Below are 20,100 nucleotides of genomic sequence, written 5' to 3'. Positions count from 1 at the left end.
TCGTTTTTAAAGAATTATTTTATTTAAATTTATTTATTTATTTATTTATTTATTTTAATTTGACAAGAGAGAGGCGCAGTGAGAGAGAGAGGGAAAGTAAGAAGGCAAGTCACCAGGTCCAGGAATTGAACCATGGTTGGCCATGTGAGAGTCCAGCACCTTAACCACCACACCACCTGCCAGCCCCAAGATCCATAGAATTTTAAATAGTATTGTGGACTGCGTTTTTAAAAATGCAAAACATTTATTGTTACAGTTTCTTAAGTCGTTCAGTAAATTGTGTTTTTAGTTTCGATTTCTGAGTGATTGTTTAGTTTGCATTGACTATAAATGTCAAATATTTTAGTTCATATTAAACACTGCACTAATTATTATTTCAGGTAAAAAATTACTTACAAAATGTGCATGTGAATTATTGCATATATAAAATGCCTCAGGCAGGTACCATTTTAACGCAAAAAGGTCCCATTGTACTTATCAGTAAACATAATTTGCTATAAAAATTAAAATATGTTAATGCTGATGACAAGCAATTTATTATCTTCATTTTATTATTTCCTTTCTTCTACTAGCTTTGTTTGTTCTTTATCTAGTTTCTTGAGTTGTAATGTTAGGTTAATTTGAGATCTTCTTTTCCAATGTATGCATTTATAGCTACAAATTTTCCTCTTAGCACTGCTTTTACAGGGAAAGTGAGAAAGCAAGCCACCCGGTCTGGGACTGGAACTCCTATTGGCCATGTGGGAGTGCAGTGTTCTTAACCACCACGCCACCTGTTGGCCCCTCAGGGTAATTTCTAATTTTTCTTGTGACTTCTTTAATCCATTGGTTGTTCTAATTTTCATGTATTTGAAGATTTTCTGGTTTTTCTTGTGCTATTGGAATCAAAAAAGATACTTTGTATGATTTCAGTCTTCTTAGATTTATTAAGACTTATTTTATGGTCTAACATATGATCTATTCTGGAGAATGCTCCATGTTCACTTTAGAAGAATGTATATTGGGAACCATCAGTTAGCGTAATGGCTATGTTGCTGGACTCACACGTAGTCGACCACGGTTTGCGTCCCGGACCAGGTGGCTTAGAACTCACGCTGGGCGCGTGTGTGTGCATGCCCAAGATCCCAGGAGGAGAATGGAGGAGAAAGGATTGCGGCGTGACCATCCCCCCTGGGGGGTGATTTCTCACTTTCTGTCTCTATGTTTCTCTCTGTCTGGCGAGCGCATGCGCCCTATAGCAAAAACCTCTCAAAAAAAAAAAAAAGAAAAGAAAAGAAAAAAGAAAAATGTATATTCTGCAGCTGTTGGGTGAAATTTTTTTTTAGTTCTGTTAGGTACAATTATTCTACAGTGTTGTTAAAACTCTATTTTTTTAATTGCTCTTCTGTCTAATCACTCTATCTGTTATCAAAAGTAGAATATTTAAGTCTTTAGTATTACTGTCTTGCTGCCTATTTCTTCTTTCAATTTTGTCAAAGTTTGCTTCCTAGAGCTCTAAGATTTGGTGCAAAAATATATATAATTATTATATCATCTTGATAAATTAACTGTTTTATTTTATATAGTGTACTTTTTTGGAGATGTTTTTGCCTTAGGGTATGTGCACTCACATAAGAGAGAAACAGAGATGGTGAGAGGGAAAGTGAGAGATCATCTTCCAGAGAGAATGGTCACATCACCATCCCTTCTCCATTTTCCTCTCAGGATTTTGGGCATGTACACACATGTGCCTGGCATGTACACACATGTGATTTTCAAGCCACTAGGTCCAAGACTTGAACCATGGTTGACCATATAGGAATCTAGCACTTAACCACCACACCACCACCTTCTGGCCCACTTCTAACAGTTTTTTGCTTAGAGTCTAGTTTGTTTGATAGTAGAAACTAATATGCTTGATTTGTTACTATTATAGCTACTCCTGCTCTCTTTTGGTTACCACTTAAGTAGAATTACTTTTTCCATCATTTCACTTTTGGCTTTCATTAATCTATTATTATGTTGCCAAACAGAAAATACCTGAAACTGGATAATTTATAAGAAAAGTTGATTTGGCTCACGAATCTAGTGGTCGGAAAATCTAAGAGCACAAGTCAGGCATTTGACCAAAGTCTGGTGTTTTGTTACAACATAACCAGGAGATGCAGGCAGTTTAGTAGCCACATACAAAGAGAGAAAGAGAGAAGAAACAATTTTTCTACTTCCTCTGTCTGTCCCTCCCATACTCCAAACTGATTGGATGGTACCCACCCACATTGAAGGTGGATATTCTTCTTCAAGGTCTAATCACCTCCTAATGCCATTATATTAGGGACCAAATATTTAAAAGTGAATTTTGGGGGAGACAAGCCATTATCCAAACCATTTCACAGATTGTGTGTGTCCGTAGCACTCAAGTGAGTCTCTTGTAGATGGCATACAGGAGGCTCCTGTTTTTTGTTTTTGTTTTTGTTTTTTTTCTATCCATTCAACCGGTCTGTGTCTTTTTATTAGGGAGTTTAATGCATTTCCATTTAAAAGTAATTACTGATAGGGAAGGACTTACCCATTTTATGTAAGTTTGGTAGCTTTGGTAGCTTTTTTGTCTTTTTCTTTTTTTTCTGCCTTTCTTTGTGTTTCATTGATTGATTTTTTTGATAATGATATACTTTGATTCCTCTTCATTTCTTTTTTCTTTTTTTTTTTTTTTTTGAGAGGCTTTTGCTATAGGGCACGTGGACTCACCAGAAAGACAAAGAGACAGAAAGGGAGATCACCCCACAGGGGGGTTGGCCACTCTGCAATCTTTTCTCCTCCATTCTCCTCTCAGGATCTTGCACATGCACCTGGTGTGAGTTTAAGCCACCAGGTCCGAGACTTGAACCATGGTGGACTACATGGGAGTCCAGTGACATAGCCATTATGCCATCTGCTGGTCCCAGTGCTCCATAAGCCTTTAATGCTTTCTTCACTTTTATTCTTTTTTAATTTTGCTTCTTTGATTTGATGATATCAAAGGACCTGTTTTCAAGTTTGTTCATTATTTTTTCTGCCTGAATAAGTCTGATATTGAACCCCTCAAATATATTTTTCAGATTAGTTACTGTATTTTTCAGCCCCAGAATTTGTTTGGTTCTTTTTTATACTTGCTGTCTCTGTTGATATTCTCATTTTGTTCATACAAGAGAAGACCTTCACTAATCAGCTCAACTGGATGTTCTAGAACCTCTCAAACCATTTATCTCTTACTCCTTCTGGCATATGCCTAGAGAACTGCAACTTAACTTGTTGCTTGCCACTGTTAGTGACTTCTAAACTTTAACCATAGTTCAATCAGTACTCTGAGAGAGCTGAGTCATAAACCAATTCAGTGGGCAGCCTCCAGGAATGTCAAAATGTTGGATGCAATGTCCATTCTTTAGCTTGTATTCCCAGTATGGGGGTTTCTTCCCACTTCCTCTATGCTATGTTCCATAGCAGGGAAGAACACAAATGGGTGTACCAGATGTGATTTTCCTACCCCTTTTGCTGGAGTCTCTTATCGGCTTTACAATGGCCTGGATGCTGTAGATTTTTAAGGGGTCTCTAGAATTCTTGCAGAGGTAATCTGGTTCACATATCGTTATTAATTTTATATATCTATGAGGGAGGAAGGCCTGTAATTTCCTAGTCAATATTGTCTTAGGCTTCTTGTCTTAGACTTCTTGGGCTGCCATATCAAAATACCATAGACTTGGTTGCTTAAATAGGAATTTATCTCAGTTCTAAAGGCTGGAAATTCAAGATTAGGATGTTAGTATGGTTGAGTTCTGGTGAGGGCTTTCTTCCGTGGCAGAGAGACAGCAAACTCTAGTCTATTATTCTTATTAGAAATACACAATGTCCATCATGGGAGCCTTGCCCTTATAAATATAAGTACCTTGGGACCAACAGGTGGCATGGTAGTTAAGGGCACTGGAATCCCACATGGCCGACTGCAGTTCAAGTCCCAGACCCAGTGACTTGTTTTCTTCTCCCCCCTACCTCACCCCCCCCCCCCCTTGCTCTGGCCTTCTCTAGTCAAATTAAAATAAAGTTAAATAAAATAATTTGAAAAAATAAAGTAAATTAATATAACCACCTCTTACAAGTTCTCTCTTCAAACATCATTGGCAAATTAGGGACCAGCAGGTGGCGTGGTGGTTAAGGTGCTGGACACTCCCACATGGCTGACCACGATTTGAGTCCCGGACCCGGTGGCTTAAACTCACGCCAGGCTCGTGTGTGTGCGTGCCCATGATCCCAAGAGGAGAATGGAGGATAAGGGATTGCAGCGTAGCCATCCCCCCTTGGGGGTGATTTCTCACTTTCTGTCTCTCTGTCTCTCTCTGTCTGTCTGGCGAGCGCACGCGCCCTATAGCAAAAACCTCTCCAAAAAAAGAGAAAAAAAAAGCTATCATTGGATTGGGGGTTAGAGCTTCAATATATGATTTGGAAGATGCAAACATCTAGTCCATGATAGCTATCTTGCTGACATCACTTCTAGAAAACTGGATTTTTAAACAAAAATATCCAGCAATATGCCTGATTAAATGCTAATCTTTATTATGCATGTGATAAGAATAATTTATATCTAAGGTGAAAATTGCTTATGAAAACACCATTCTGGATTTTAATTTCATCCTGGTCTAGTCTTAAATCAGATGTTTTAAATGTATATAATAAAAGCATGTTGCTTGATGACATGTATTCTAAATAATATTGTAGTTTCATTCAAAGTAAAAGATTGCTTTTTAAATCATCACCCTTTGTTATTAATAGCAAGTCTCTTGTAATGCAAGAAAAGAATGAGTCTTTCCAGGAACACATGCAACACAGAGATCATCCAGTGAATACAATCCAAGGGGTAAGTGTCAGCACTTTCTTTAAAAAAAAAAAAAAAGCTTAATTTAAATTTATTTATTTATTTATTTAAATTTGACCACAGAGGGACAGAGTGAGAGAGAGAAGGGGCAAGTCAGAAATCAAGCTTCCAGCACAGGGATTTGAACCATGGTCGGCCATGTGGGAGTTCAGTGCCCTCAGCCACCATGCCACCTTCTGGCCCCAGTGTCAACACTTTCAACTTAATAGCTCAGGATATTTGTGATTTTATTAATATATATCATTTGAATTGACTTTATCTTTGCAGTCTATTTCTTCTAATAGTTAATTCTGACATTTATTTATATTGATGATTGCTATAATTAATTCTTTTTTTAAAAAAATCTCTTTTTTAGAATTTTTAATTTTAATTTTATTTATTCTTTTTTTTTTTAATTTGACCAGAGAGAGACACACAGAGAGAGAGCGTGGGAAAGTGAGAAAGCAAGCCACTAGGTCCAGGACTTGAACCATGGTTGGCCATGTGGGAGTGTCCAGTGCCTTAACCACCATGCCACTTGCTGGTCCCTGATGATTGCTTTAATGAATTCTAAAACCTGTTTACCACCATCAGTGTATGAATGAAGAAGCTACATACCATGTCATATATTTCTACATGAATCAAATGTTTTCAGCCTTATAGTACAGTTATTTGCAAAAGTTTTCCTCTTCCCTTCTATTACCTCCACTCCTACTTTATAGGATTTAGCTTTCTAGGACATTACACAAAAATGGCAATAGATTATACAAACATTTATTATTAGCATGTATTATTTTATTTTTATTGCCAGAGTGTGTGTGCACTCACCAGAAAGAAAGAGAGAGACACAGAGAGAGACGGGGAGAGAGAGCACCCTCCTCTCCATGACATGTCACACTGCAATCTTTTCTCTTTCATTTCTATATTCTATTAGGATTTGGGGCATGCACACTCATGTGCCTGGTGTGTTATTCTGGTTGCCCTGTGGTGAGATATCATCCCCAGGGGAGATGGCCACACTCCAATCCATTTTCCCCCTGGGATCTTGTGCGCACACACACACACACACACACACACACACACACACATGCCTGGCATGATTTTCAAGCCAACAGGTCTGGGACTTGAACAACCAATGGCCACGTGGGAGTCCAGTGATTTAACCACTGTGCCATCTAGTGGCCCCATAACTATACTCTTTTCCCTAGATCCAAACAAGCTAGCTATTAGGCCTTGGGGAAGAAGTCATTTGACTTTTCTGAATCCTGGTTTCCTTATCTGTTATGGAAGGAGATTGGACTGATTGATTTCTTTTTCTTTGCTTTTTTAGAGAATTTTGCTCTAGGACACATGTGTTCACCAGAGACAGAGAGAGACAGAAAGCGAGAAATCACCTCACAGGGGAAATGATCATGCTGCAATCCCCTCTCCTCCATTCTCCTCTTGGGATTCTGGGCACGCACGCACATGCCCAACATGAGTTTCGAGCTGCTGGGTCCAGGACTCGAACCAAGGTCGGCCACATGGGAGTCTATCACTTTAATCACCATGCCACTCACCAGCCCGGACTACTTGATTTCTAGAGGTCCACTGGCTTTGACATTCTTGCATTTATAAATCGGGGTGAAAAACCTGAAATTGAATATTAGACAAGGATCAAGCAAAGAGAATATTGTCACTGAAACTGTTGATTCCATTTTAAATATAGATGATAATCACTTTATGCTGACTAATGATAGCTTTTACGTGATTTGTCTCAATTTTTACCATTTAGATAACACCGGAAGATGAGCTCAAATCAAGTGGAAATATTAAAAGATATCAAAGGTAATTGTGGACAAATATCTTTACAACTAAATTCAATTATTTTTAGGGGAAAATATGAAACAAAAATAGATAAATGTAATTCCCAGTAGGGGGCCTCTAGACTTAGACTCTGAACAATGCATTACAACTTGTGTTAATAATCCTAATGTAGAACTGCAAAATTTTTTAGTAAAAATGCCTGGTTTGAGTTTATTTTTACTTAAGAGATTTTCACACATCATTTTCTAATGGTGGGTATAAGTGTTTTGTTGTTATAGCATTTCTGCTTTAAAGCATGCAGTTGTAACCCTGAAGAAATCACTGCCATGAAGATTTTTCCTTATTTTCGATCTTAAGATTTAAAGTTCTTCTGTTTTGTTTGTTTGTTCGTTTGTTTTGTTTTGTTTTGTTTTTTTGAGAGAGATTTTTGCTATAGGGCGCGTGCGCTCACCAGACAGAGAGAGAGACAGAGAAACAGAAAGCGAGAAATCACCCCCCAGGGGGGATGGCCATGCCACAATCCCTTCTCCTCCATTCTCCTCTTGGGATCTTGGGCACGCACGCACCCGCACCCGGCATGAGTTTTAAGCCACCGGGTCTGAGACGCGAACCACGGTTGACTACATGGGAGTCCAGCGACATAGCCATTACACTAACTGCTGGTCCCAAGTTCTTCTGTTTTTCATGCTAAATAAATTTCAGTGTTCTAAATGACCTTAGCTCCAATAATAGAGGACTTTGCCCAGTGATGATGTAGGGTAGGAAACAATAATTTTTCTGCTATCTTTTTTGAGTTCTTTGTTGCTATGGACCCCTGAAACAAAAGATTAACCAAAGTAAAACAAACATGGGGCCAGCAGGTGGCATAGTGATTTTAGCACTAGACTCTCACATAGCTAATTGCGGTTCTAGTCTTAGACATAGCAGCTTAAAATTCACTCCAGGCGTGTGTGCGTGTGTGCCCAAAATCCCAGGAGGAGAACAGAGAAAAAGAGATTGAGGTGTGGCCATCCTCCCCTGCTCACCCCACCCCAGGGACGATGGTGATTTCTCTCATTCTCTTCCTCTGTATGTCTCTTTCTGGTGAACACATGTGCCCTATGGCAAAAGCCTTAAAAAAAAAAAACCTTAAAAAAAAAAAACACGAAAGTTCATTAACAGGTATAATTCTTGTATATATGGGAGATGCTCAGGGAACTCTCCAAGAGTAAATTTCGAGAGTCAATCCCAAAGAGTTGTCTTAGACTTCAGGCTTCAATATCATCCTCCTTAAAACAAAGAAGGCTGGGACCAACAGTTAGCATAATGGCTATGTTGCTGGACTCCCTTGTAGTCGAAGGCGGTTCGAGTCCTGGACCCGGTGGCTTAAACTCATGCTGGGCAGTGTGTGTGCATGCCCAAGATCCCTAGAGGAGAAGGGATTGCAGCGTGGCCATCCCCCGTGTGTGGGGGGGGTGATTTCTCGCTTTCTATCTCTCTGTCTCTCTCTGCTTTCTGGCGAGTGTATGTGCCCTGTAGCAAAAAGTCCCCAATAAAAAAAAAAAAAAAAAAAAAAAAAAAAAAAAAAAAAAAAAAAAAACTCTCAAAAAAAATTAAAAGAAGGCTGTGGGGAAAGGCCAATTATAGGAGTAGGAGATGGTTAAGAAAGGTAACAAGGGGCTGGGGGTGGCATGGTGATTAAGGACACTGGGCTCCCACATGGCCAGCCATGGTTTGAGTCCCAGACCTGGCTTCTTGCTTTCTCACTTTCCTTCTCTCTCTCTCTGTCCCTGGTCAAATTTAAATAAATAAATACATACATACATACATACATAAAATAAAGTTCAATAAAATAATTCTTTTTAAAAAATCAGATAAGGAGTTCTGCCAACAGGTTAGATACCTCCCAACTTCAGAAAGAAAAGTAGCAAGAGCAAGGTTTGTTGCTAACATTTCTTTTCCTGATACAGAGAGGAAAACACACTTGCAAATGGAAATTTTCTTTTTTTTCTTTTAATTTTTAAACTTGTTTTTTTCATGGGGCGTGTGCACTCACTGGAGAGAGAGGGAAGGTGAGAACTCACCCCGCAGGGAGTCTGACCACACCACAGTCCCTTCTCCTCCATTCTCATTCTGAGATTTTGGACATGCACACACAGGTGCCTAGTGTGATATTTAAACTGTCGGGTGTGGGACTCGAACCACTGTTGGCCATGTGGGAATCCAGCACCTTAACCACCACACCATCTGCTGGCCCCATATAGATGTTTCCTTTAAAGATAGAAATGTCTCTTACATAGGGTAACTTCACTGTTCTCAAAGCTTCTGTTTCTGCCTTTTATCAAAATAAGGTCAGCATAATTCTTATGGAAAAGAGGCATATTTGGGATAGCTTATTCTGGTTGCCTACAGCCATATTCAGGGGTGGTTTATGCTCAATCCCAGCACTGATATCAGGAACATCTAAGTATCCTTTTAGATCCATAGCCAAGAGGGAAGACTGCTATTATACTCCCTTTGAAATGAGCCTAACCTTAGGCATCCTTGAAAGGATTGATAGAGCTGTGGACTTAAAAGCAGGTTAATAATAATAGCTAGCATTTACTGAGTGACTATTATGTGCTATGCACTGAGCTAAGTAAGAACGTTTGCATCTGTGATTTAATTTAGCGCCACAGTCCTATGCAATAGGTATTATTTCCATATTACATATGCATAAACTAATGCTCAATAAGGTGTATCATTTTCCCTGAAATTATACAACTAGTAAGTGGTAGAAACTATTCACATTTTGCTTGTGTGACCACAAAAATCCATGGGCTTTCTACTCTCCCATATTGTCTCTCCACAGGTAAAGCGGATGTTAAATTCTTTAAAAGCTTAGTATAGGGGCCAGCAGGTGGCACATTGGTAAAAGCACTGGATTCCCACATGGTCTACTACTGTGGTTCAAGTCCCAGACCTGGTGACTTCCTTTCTCACTTTCCCTCTCTCTCTCTCTCTTTCTGTCTCTCTCTGGTGAGCACATATACTCTATAGCAAACTTAAAAATAATAATGATGAGAATAATAAATAAAATAAGTACTTTTAAAAAAAATAATGCTTAGTATCGGGCCAGCAGGTAGTGGTTAAGGTGCTGGAATCCTCATATGGGCTACTGCTGTTCAAGTCCTGGACCTGGCAGGTTTCTTTCTTTTTTTTTTTTTGGTGGGGGGAGGTTTTCGCTATAGGGCGTGTGTACTCCCCAGACAGACAGACAGAGACATAGAGACAGAAAGCGAGAAATCACCCCCCAGGGGGGATGGTCACGCCACAATCCCTTCTCCTCCATTCTCCTCTCGGGATCTTGGGCACGCACGCACACGCGCCTGGCGTGAGTTCTAAGCCACCGGGTCCAGGACACAAACCGCGGTCAACTACGTGGTAGTCCAGCAACATAGCCATTACGCTAACTGTCGGTTCCCATGGCGGCTTGCTTTCTAACGCTCCCTCTCTCAACTCTCACTCTGTCTTTCTCTAGCAAAACTCATGTGAAATAAATAAATAAATAATAATAATTAAGAAAGAAAAGCTTAGTGTATTAGTTTTCCATTGATGCTTAAACAAAATACCACAAATAGCAGCTTAAACAGCCATAATTTATTTTCTGATAGTTCTATAGGTCAAATGTCCAGGCACGCTTGTCTGGTTCTTTACCTAATGACTCGCCAAGCTGAAATCAAGCAACTAACCAGGGGTTGTGACAGTGAGGTTCACATGTCCTTGATGACTGTTATTCAGAGGCTACTCTGCTTCTTAAGATAGCCTAAATTCCAGAGTTGTTATTATATCTTATCTCACTTTGCTTATTATAAGATTTAAATTATTCTAGCATATTTTTGCCTTTAGTTTGGGAATGGCTAAAATATCCTTCGTGTGCATTTAGCATAATCCATAACAATTAAAATTAGGCATTTCAAGAATGAAAGGTTTTTCTCTTCTTTAAAAGTTTTTTGTAGTGGGACCAGCAGATGGCAAAATGGTTAAGTCACTGGACTCCCATGTAGTTGACCATGGTTCGAGTCATAGACCCAGTGGCTTAAAAACTTACGCAGAGTGTGTGTGCGTGCTTGCCCAAGATCCCAAGAGGAGAATGGAGGAGAAGGGATTGCGATGTGGCCATCCCCCTGGGGGGGGGGATGATTTCTCACTTTCTGTCTCTCTGTCTCTCTCTGTCTTTCTGGCGAGTTCACGTGTCCTATAGCAAAAACCTCTCCAAACAAAAAATTAATAAAATCAATTAATCAGGAGACTAACATTTTACTTACTCAGAGCACTCTTTTTCCTTTTTGTCCAAACCAGATAAGTTTTTGGTCCAATTGAGTCCTGGTAGGTACAATCTGTATAATCAGTCCAAACAAACAAACAAACAAACAAACAAAATAAACAGTGAAAAAAATGACTGACTTATTTTAGAACCATGGACTACAGCAATTTACCTGACAGTATCACCATAACCACACAGCAGGTAGACTTTTGTTGTACCCTATCTTTCACACAGTATGACTACATGTGGTAAACATATTCCACTAAACTATTTAGCCATGACTTTTTAAAAAATTTACTACAGGGCATGTGCACACCCCCCCCACAGAGAAACAGGAAAAAAAAAAGTACCCTGCCAAGGAGGTAGCCAAATCACAATCCCTTCTCCAGTTTCCTCTTGGGATTCTGGCTCGTGCATACACCCAGTGTGTTTTTCAAGCCACCAGGTCCAGGAATTAAACAGCATGGTTGCCACCCCAGTTTTTAAAAGAACATTTATGTATTTATCTATTTATTTGTTGTGATTTTCAAGCGACCGGGTCTGGGACTCAAACCACGGTCAACCATGTGGGAATCCAGTGCCCTAATCAGCACATCACCTGCTGGCCCAGACATCCTTTTTTTTAACTTCCTTACTGCATATTTACATGAAATACTGCTATATTAACACAAAGCAAGAGAACCAGACCCACTGTCAGCCTCTGTGACATGGCAGAATGAAAATTTTGCAAAGCCATTGCTGTTTTTCTTTTCTTTTTCTTTTTTTTTTTTTAGAGGCTTTAGCTATAGGGTGCATGCACTTTCCAGAAAACAGAGATAGGATAGAGAGACAGAAAGTGAGAAATCACCCCCCAGGGGGGATGGCCACACCACAATCCCTTCTCCTCCATTCTCCTCTCGGGATCTTGGACATGCACACACATGCGCCCGGTGTGAGTTGAAGCCACTGGCTCCGGGACTTGAACTGCAGTCAACTACATGGGAGTCCAGTGACATAGCCATTATGCTAACTGCTGGTCCCAGCCAGTGCTGTTTTTCATATTAATTACTGTGTATCCATGTGCTCCAGCTATCTTTTTCTTGTAATAACTCTATTCTAGCAAAATTTTCATACCATAAAGTTCACAAGGTTAAAGTCTACAATTCAGTGGTTTTTAGTATATTAACAGAGTTGTGCAACTGCCACCATAATCTAACTTTGGAACATCTTTACTATCCCCTCTTGAGTACAGAGTACTCAAAAGGAGCTCTGTACCCTTTAGCCATCACTTCCCCTTCTCTCCACTCCCTCCCCTGTCCAAGGCAACCCCACCTCCAAACATATTGCAGCTCAAGGCAGCCTTGAATCCATTTTTTTTCCTTATTGAGGTTCTAGACACTTTTGTTCTAAAATGCTTATAGGCATAACTATACTTAAATAGTAGTAAAACTGGGGCCAGCAGGTGTCATGGTGATTAAGGTGCTAGACTTCCATATGGTTGACCACAGTTTGAGTCCCAGACCTGGTGACTTACTTGCTCACATATTCTCTCTCTCTGTCTCTCTCTCTTTGGAAAGCACACATGCTCTATAGCAAAATTAAAATAATAATAATAAGTAAAATTAAATAATTATTTAAAACATAATAGTAAAACTGCTTTGGAATTTAAACAATGGAAAAACTCATCTACTGAGACTTGAACCACAGTCAGCCATGTGGGAGTGCAGTGACATAACCATTACACCATCTGCTGGTCCCTTGACTCCTTATTTCTTGTCTTCTCTTCCTAATTATAGAGTATAAGTCCCAGAATTTTTTAAGAATCCATCATTGACTAACTTAAAAAAAAGATGCAATTTTTCTGTTTGATATTATTAATTATGTGTAACTGAATTTTATAAACGATTTTTATGCCTCTATAGCATATCTATCTAAATTGTCAGCACACTAGAGCTTGAGGATGATATCCAGCCCTCATCTGTTTTTGTATTGCTTGCAAGTTGAGATTAACCTTTGTATTTTACATATTAAAAATAAATAAAAAGGAAATTAATATTTTGTGTTACAAAAAAATTACAAAAATTTCAGTGTCTATAAATAAAATATTAATGGAATATAAAACAAAGAAATACTCATCTAAGGAGTTTGAAATAACAATATTAAAAAGGATAGATTAGTGCATTCTTGATCCTCTTAAATGTTGCACAAATACTTTCTGATTTAGAACTTAGAATCTTATTAGTAAAAGGAAACTTGAAGATTGTTAAATATACCTTCTTTACTTTACAACTGGTAAAAATGAGACTTTGAGAAGTTAAGGTGAATGACCCAAAGATGCTCTTCTAATTAGTGACTGTCAGACACATACTTATTTTTATTTTTTGCTAGAGGGTGTATGCACTAGCCAGAGAGAGGGAGGGACTGAGAGAGAAGGAGAGGAGAAAGTCCTCACATGGGGAATGGTCACATCTCAATGCCTTCTCCCCCATCTCTCCCTCCTTTCAGGATTTTAGGCTTGTACACACACGTGTCCAGGGTGTTTCTCAAACTGCTGGGTCCAAGATGAACAGCATGGTTGGCCATGTGAGACTCTAGATGCCTTAAACACCAGACCATAGAGTTGGCCCTTTATTATTAAATATGCTTTATTGACAGATTCGTAAACCGTGGGATTAAAACTTTGTTCATTAAGAATAAGTATACTTCAGCCGAGAGTTCTGTGTACCAGCCCAAAGGAATATATCTGAAATTCAACTTTCAAGCAGTGGGTAATCAGGTAAATGTTATAATATTGCACAGTAAGCTTGTTCTCAAGATGTCAAAGAATTTGGGTTTATTTTAGGCCCGCTTGGTGTATATATAAGTATTTTATCTATAATAATGAATGTTAGTAAATCCTTAATAAACATGCAATCTTATCCCTGTTCTCACCTTTGTGAGAAAGACGAAAGTCAAAAACAAAACAAAACAAAACAAAAAAAGCCAACCTCAATTATTATCCTTATTTTATTTTTAGGTTTTTGTCATAGGGTGTGTGGGCTGACCAGAGACAGAGATAGAGAGAGAAAGTGAGAAACTGTCCCCCATTGGAGAGATTACGGTGCAGTCCCTTTTTCTCTATCTTTCCCTGAGATTTTAGGCATGCATGTACACATACCTAGCATGATTTTCAAGCCTCCATGTCTGGGACTTGAACCATGGTTGTCCATGTAAGAATTCAGAGCTTTTAACCACCACACCACCTGTTTCTGACACACTGTATTTTTCTTTTTAAGTGATCTTCAAGTTGAATATGGATTTAGCCCAATGTATTATATGTTTATATCTGTGGTGGCCATAAAGCACTACAGGATTCTCACTGGTCAAGGAGACAGTTACGCTTACCAGACCAACCTTCAGTTAGAATAGATTAAATTAACCAGAGAACAGTTTCTTCCATGTTATGATTGTATTCTGCATAAAAAGTATATGACCCATAAATGTAAAACAGGTAATGTATAGTAATAAATACAGACAACCTGTGCCTCAGAGCACTGTTGATCTCATTTCTGATGTAGGATGTAGTGTTGGAAGGGGTATTTCTGGAAGATAAAGAAACAGAGTCAGTGGCAGTCTACAGTATATATGGATGAGATTGGAAGTTAAGTCTTTGGAGAACTTTGAGGTTTTCTAGTTGGTCCTTGGTTCTAGGATTGTCTTTTCAAGACAGATCACCAAATCTATGAGGATGGTCGAGGCATTTGATTTCTACTACATAGAAGCCATTCTGAACCTGATTGCATTGTGGAACCTTACTCACTAACTCTGTGAGGTAATGAGTATGGTTTCTTCCCTGCCCTTCCATTAAAGCACTTTTATGCCACTGTTTAGCCTTTAAAAACCAAGAGATAAGGGCCAGCAGGTGGTGTGGTAGTTAAGGTGCCTGGACTCTCACATGGGTGACTGCGGTTCGAGTCTCAGTCCTGGAGGCTTGAAACTCATGCCTAGCACATGTTTGTACATACCCAAAATCCCGGGAGGAGAATAAAAGAGAAGGGATTGTGGCATGGCCATCCCCTTTAAGGAGTGATTTTTTACTTTCTCTCTCCCTGTCTCTCTCCTCTCTGGCAAGTGTGCATACCCTATGGCAAAAACCTTAAAAAAAAAAAGAACCAAGAAATGGACTTGGTAGTAAATCAGAGACAAAGCAAACTACTCATGCTTCTAGGGTCACAGAAAAACAGCTCTTGCAGCTTTTCAAACTCACAGAGGCTTCCACCTCTCACTTAGAGTCTCCCCCAGCCACTCTCTATTTTTAGTAACCAAATTTCATGAATATTTTGTAAGATTGCCAAAATCATAGCTTTTCTTTCCTTTACAGACTAGGTTTTCACTCAATGAGAGATTCTCTAAACTGAAAGTTATGAAAATACCACAACCAATCATCAACATCTGAAGATCAAGATGCCCTTTTTCCCCTTAAGAGTTTACCATTAATAGATAGATTGTAGTGAATTACATTCAAGAACACATATACAGTCTTTTAATATTTAATTTTTTATTCTTGTTAAAGTATTTTTTCATATGTGATTTAATGTGAGTAAAGAAAAATGTTTAGTTTTGTTTGCATAAAATAATAGGAAGGTAAACAAGAAGGAAGGTGATGTAGAATGAGTGACTTTAGGAAGACAGCCATGTTTTCAGAATTACATATACTTTTAACATTAGAAAATGTGTTCCTTTGATTGGATTTCTTCTTTGAGCTTTAGAATCTACAGATGAATCCTAAGAAGGCTCCATTTCATCACTAGAGCAAAGTAATTGATAAGTATTGAGGATTGATATCAAATAAAAGAAACCCCTGCACTTGATCACCCCAAGAAAGACATGTTTTGCCTTCTCTCTGGGCCTAGGTCATTCAAATTTGTGCTTAGAAATATTTATTTTTGCAGAGTTGGTTATTTCCATCCACAGTATCTTCTATGACTCAATATTCTCTGCCAAAAAGTCAGCAGTATGATTGAATTCTACTACTTGATTGTTAGGATCATAAATTTGTGTCTTAGATTTTATGCCTTTTTCTAGAAATTTATGCTTTTATTTCAACATAAATTTATAAGAATTTTAAACTCTTTTGTCAACTTTTGTGAACACATTAAATAAATAAAATTTAAATATAAACATGACTCTTGCTGTCTATTCATACTTGGGGTTCAAAGTAATAATATCCTGATACAGACAGATTATCAGAGTTTAATTTGGACCAGCTGCTGTGTCTAGCAAAGCCTGTCATAACAGTACAAAGAAAATGGTGAGTTTGTAATTATATATTTATGTGTAAGGTTGATATTAGGGTTTGGAGTAAGCCTCAGGAGGCACCATCTCAAGAGAAAAAGGAACATTTATTGAGAAAAAGTGCCTGGGGGTCTGAAACTGGAGGTCCTTCAGCCTACCCTACCAAGGAGATGTGATGTATGTATATGGGAAGGCTGGAGGGGTAGGGTAGGGTCACAAGAATGGGGGGAGGGTTGCTTTGATTAGCTTACTTGCCACTGTATGACCTTATAGGTCCATTTATGGCTGTTGGCTGCCAGTAAGAGAGGACTTTGGCCAGAAGAATCTGCTACAACCACATACTCATTTTCTGACAGCAAATTACCTAAAGGTCATTCAGGCACTGATCTAACGGTTGATATTTTTAGCCTAGTTTAATTAATTTTGTGCTCACATCTAATAACTACTTGTAGAAGAAAAGTGGAATGAAATATAAAAATAGAGGAAGAATTAGGGTCTAGTCTTGCTAACTTATACTTTCTGAACCAAACTGACATGAAGATTTACTTTATAACGTTGTGTTGAGAAGCAAAATGATCATCAGTCTGGTTTAAGGTTTGTAGACTTTGTTGTAGCTTTGCTGCAAAATCTTAATCTTGAATACAGAAAAAGACAATGTCCATGAAGCTTTCTAATTTAATTTGTGTTGATATGGATAGACCCTTAGTTCATGAATAACTCAGGGCTAATAGCTGCCTGAGGTTTCTGCCCTCCTGCAAACTTACCTGCCCCTCCTCAGAGGTACACAGTAACCTGAAACCTTAAATAGGTTAGATTTCCTGCTTCTCTCCCACCTCTGTTTTAGGGCAGGTTCTGAGCCCCTTCCCCATTACTAACATCCAGAGACTTCCCCTCCCCAATACTCCCATAAAAGACCATGTTCAACCCCCAGTCAGGGCCAGAGATTCAAAGTGTTAACTCCTCCATGTACACTCTCCGGCATAATAAAGAATTCTCCTTTCTCTCCTGAGTGCCTTTTCTGTTCCTCCATCCGAGTCTGTTTTTCTGCAACAGTGTCAAGTGATGGGCAGAGAAAATGTTTCTTCTGATCATGAAAACAATATACAGAAATTTTGTAAAATACAAAATACCAAACATTGTATCACACATATACACAGCAGTTGTAATATCTATCTCCATATTTATTTATTTTTATAGAGAAATTTTTGCTATGGGTCATGTGCTCTTCTCGCCAGAGACAAAGAAAGAGAGACAGAAAGCAAGAAATCACCCCCCAAGGAGGATGGACACACTGTAATTCTTTCTGTGTCATTCTCTTGGGATCTTGGGTACATGTGCCCAGCATACATTTTTTTTTTCAGTGTTTAAACTTTATTTACTTTCCTAAGCTTTTTTTCCCCCCAGGCTTAATTCATTTTATTCTCGCTATATGAAAACCCTATGTTGTGGCCACAGCTGAAGCCTGTGTCCTCTGCACGGAGACTCTGGTGTGAGTCTTGATGAGATGGTTGGTGAATTCCTGATAGGGAGACTTGGTGAACACAGTCACTTTCCAGAGGTCAGGGGTCAGATAACTGTAGGTCTTGGAGATGGCATCAAAGGTGGCCTTGGCGAAGTTGCCCAGGGTGGCAGTGCAGCCCCGGGCTGAGTTGTAGGAGTCATCAATGCCAGCCATCAGCAGCAGCTTCTTGGGCACAGGAGCAGAGACAATTTCAGTGCCTCTGGGGGCAGAAATGAGGCACACCAGCACAGAGCCACAGCGGCCAGTCACCTTGCAAGGGACAGCGTGGGGCTTGCCTATCTTGTTCCTCCAGTAGCCTCTCTGTACTGGGACAATGGAGAGTTTAGGGAGGATGATGGCCCCTCGGATGGCAGTGGCCACCTCCTTGGAGCACTTCACACCAAACCAACATGGCCATTGTAGTCCTTGATGGCGACAAATGCCTTGAACCTGGTCTGCTGGCCAGCACGAGTCTGCTTCTGCACAGGCATGATCTTCAGAACCTCATCCTTGACAGACGCTCCCAGGAAGAAGTAGATAATCCCAGACTCCTTGATGGGCAGGAAGAAGAGACAGATCTTCTCCAGGGATTTGATCTTCATGTCTTTGACCAGGCGGTCCAGCTTGGTGACCGGGATCCACTCCTTGTCCTCGGCCTTACCTCCGCAAGCTTCGCAGCCACGGCCGGACCACAGGGGCCGCTGGAGAAGCCTCCACAGAAGCCACCGAGGCCTCCTATCCCAGGACCCCCAGGGCCTCCGGGCCCTGCCGCTGCACCGGCGTCATCCGCCATTTGGTGTTCTCTCGGAGAAGAAGCTCCTAGGCTTTTTGGATTAGAGAGGAAGTGGTGAAAACAATGTAGCAAAATAAAAGCATTAAGGATGCATAAAATATATTGAAAGAGGTACAGATGAGTTACACTCGTGTACCGGTTGAGTAACCTGATTAAAAAGATTCGCATTGGTTCAGAAACCAGTCTAGAGCCTAGGATGCCCAGTATGAGTTTTCAGCCGCTGGGTCCAGGACTCAAACCACAGTCAACTATATGGGAATCCAGTGATGTAAGCATTATGCCATCTGCTGGTCCCTCTCCATATTTATTTTATTGTCACTAAGGTTTCCTCTGTGACAAAGCTTTCTGTAGTATTTATCCAATTCTCTATTGCTAGACAGTTGGCTATTCCCAATTGGAGTTTTTATAAATTATGTTTGTAATGCGATTCCGTGACCTGTATCTTTGCAGTACATCTTTAATTCATTCCATCTGATAGTTTTCCAGAAGTAGAATTGCTAGGTCAGATATTAACATTTAGAATATTACACGTATTAGTCAATTGCTGTACAGAAGGACTGTACCATTTGACATCCCACTACCAGAATGTGAAAAGACTTGTTTTCTCATGCTCTCGTCAACAGAAAATAGGGGATAGATGTATTGTTTTCGATGTCTTGCTTGCTGATGGGTAATAATCGGTAAAGAGAAACACCATAAGGGAATGAACTAAACAGTATTTTCTAGGCTTCAAATGGTGTCTCTTTTTTACTAGACCACAGTCATATATCTCACAACTCTCTTCCTCTCTACCCTGAATTACATCAAAAGTACAGGAACACAATCAGTTTGGTCAATGCTAAGAGATAAACATTCTAGCAATTTGGTAGTATGTGAACAAAGAAAGAGGCTGACCGAATCTTTCATGTTTGTCTCATATGGCACCAGTTATAGCATTAATTTTTCAAGTGTAGTCTTCAGACCAGCATTATCAGCATCTCCTGGGAACTTCCAAATTCTCAGGCCTCGTTCCAGACCTATTGAATCAGAAACTCTGGATATGAGTCCCAACAATCTATAGGTTTTTTTTGTTTTGTTTTATTTTTTTAAGAGAGATTTTTGCTATAGGGTGTGTGCACTCACCAGAGAGACAGACAGAGACAGAAAGTGAGAAATCACCTCCCAGGGGGGATGGCCACACTGCAATCCCTTCTCCTCCTCCTCTTCTCATGATTTTGGGCAAGCAAGCACACATGCTTGGTTTGAGTTTTAAGTCACCGGGTCTAGGACTTGAACCATGAGCACACATGTTTGGCTTGAGTTTTAAGTCACCGGGTCTAGGACTTGAACCACGTTCAACAGCGATGTAAATATTATGCCATCTGCTGCCCCTCCCCCCAGCAATCTATGTTTTAACAAAGACTCTAGGAAATTGTGATGCGTACTTAAGTTTGAGATTATGCAGTATACAACTTCCTACTGACAACTAAGACTCCTGCCCCAAATCAGGTGAGATTATAGCACCTACTCTATTTCCCTCTCTCCATCAATCTTTCTGCTTCTTCCTTTTTTTAATTAATTTATTATTTTTATTTTAGGTTCTTCCATAGGGTGTGCACACT

The 20,100-nt window shown here is 39.6% G+C and overlaps 1 protein-coding gene and 1 pseudogene across 1 annotated transcript in view; one reads left to right on the top strand and one right to left on the bottom strand.

The window, feature by feature from the left end:
- Nucleotides 1-15,366, top strand: part of LUZP4 (leucine zipper protein 4) — a 46,623-nt gene extending 31,257 nt beyond the window's left edge. Inside the window, 4 exon segments of the mRNA XM_014582869.1 lie at nt 4,780-4,864; nt 6,636-6,688; nt 13,587-13,707; nt 15,292-15,366. Of these exon segments, the coding sequence (XP_014438355.1) occupies nt 4,780-4,864; nt 6,636-6,688; nt 13,587-13,707; nt 15,292-15,366 (334 nt within the window).
- Nucleotides 15,367-17,643: 2,277 nt separating this feature from the next.
- Nucleotides 17,644-18,522, bottom strand: LOC102474940 (40S ribosomal protein S2 pseudogene; annotated as a pseudogene).
- Between the last annotated feature and the right edge of the window lie 1,578 nt (nt 18,523-20,100).

The sequence above is a fragment of the Tupaia chinensis genome, unplaced genomic scaffold (assembly GCF_000334495.1).
Source record: "Tupaia chinensis unplaced genomic scaffold, TupChi_1.0 Scaffold143886_1, whole genome shotgun sequence".
Taxonomy (NCBI): domain Eukaryota; kingdom Metazoa; phylum Chordata; class Mammalia; order Scandentia; family Tupaiidae; genus Tupaia; species Tupaia belangeri.
This window is presented reverse-complemented; position numbering and strand designations above follow the sequence as displayed.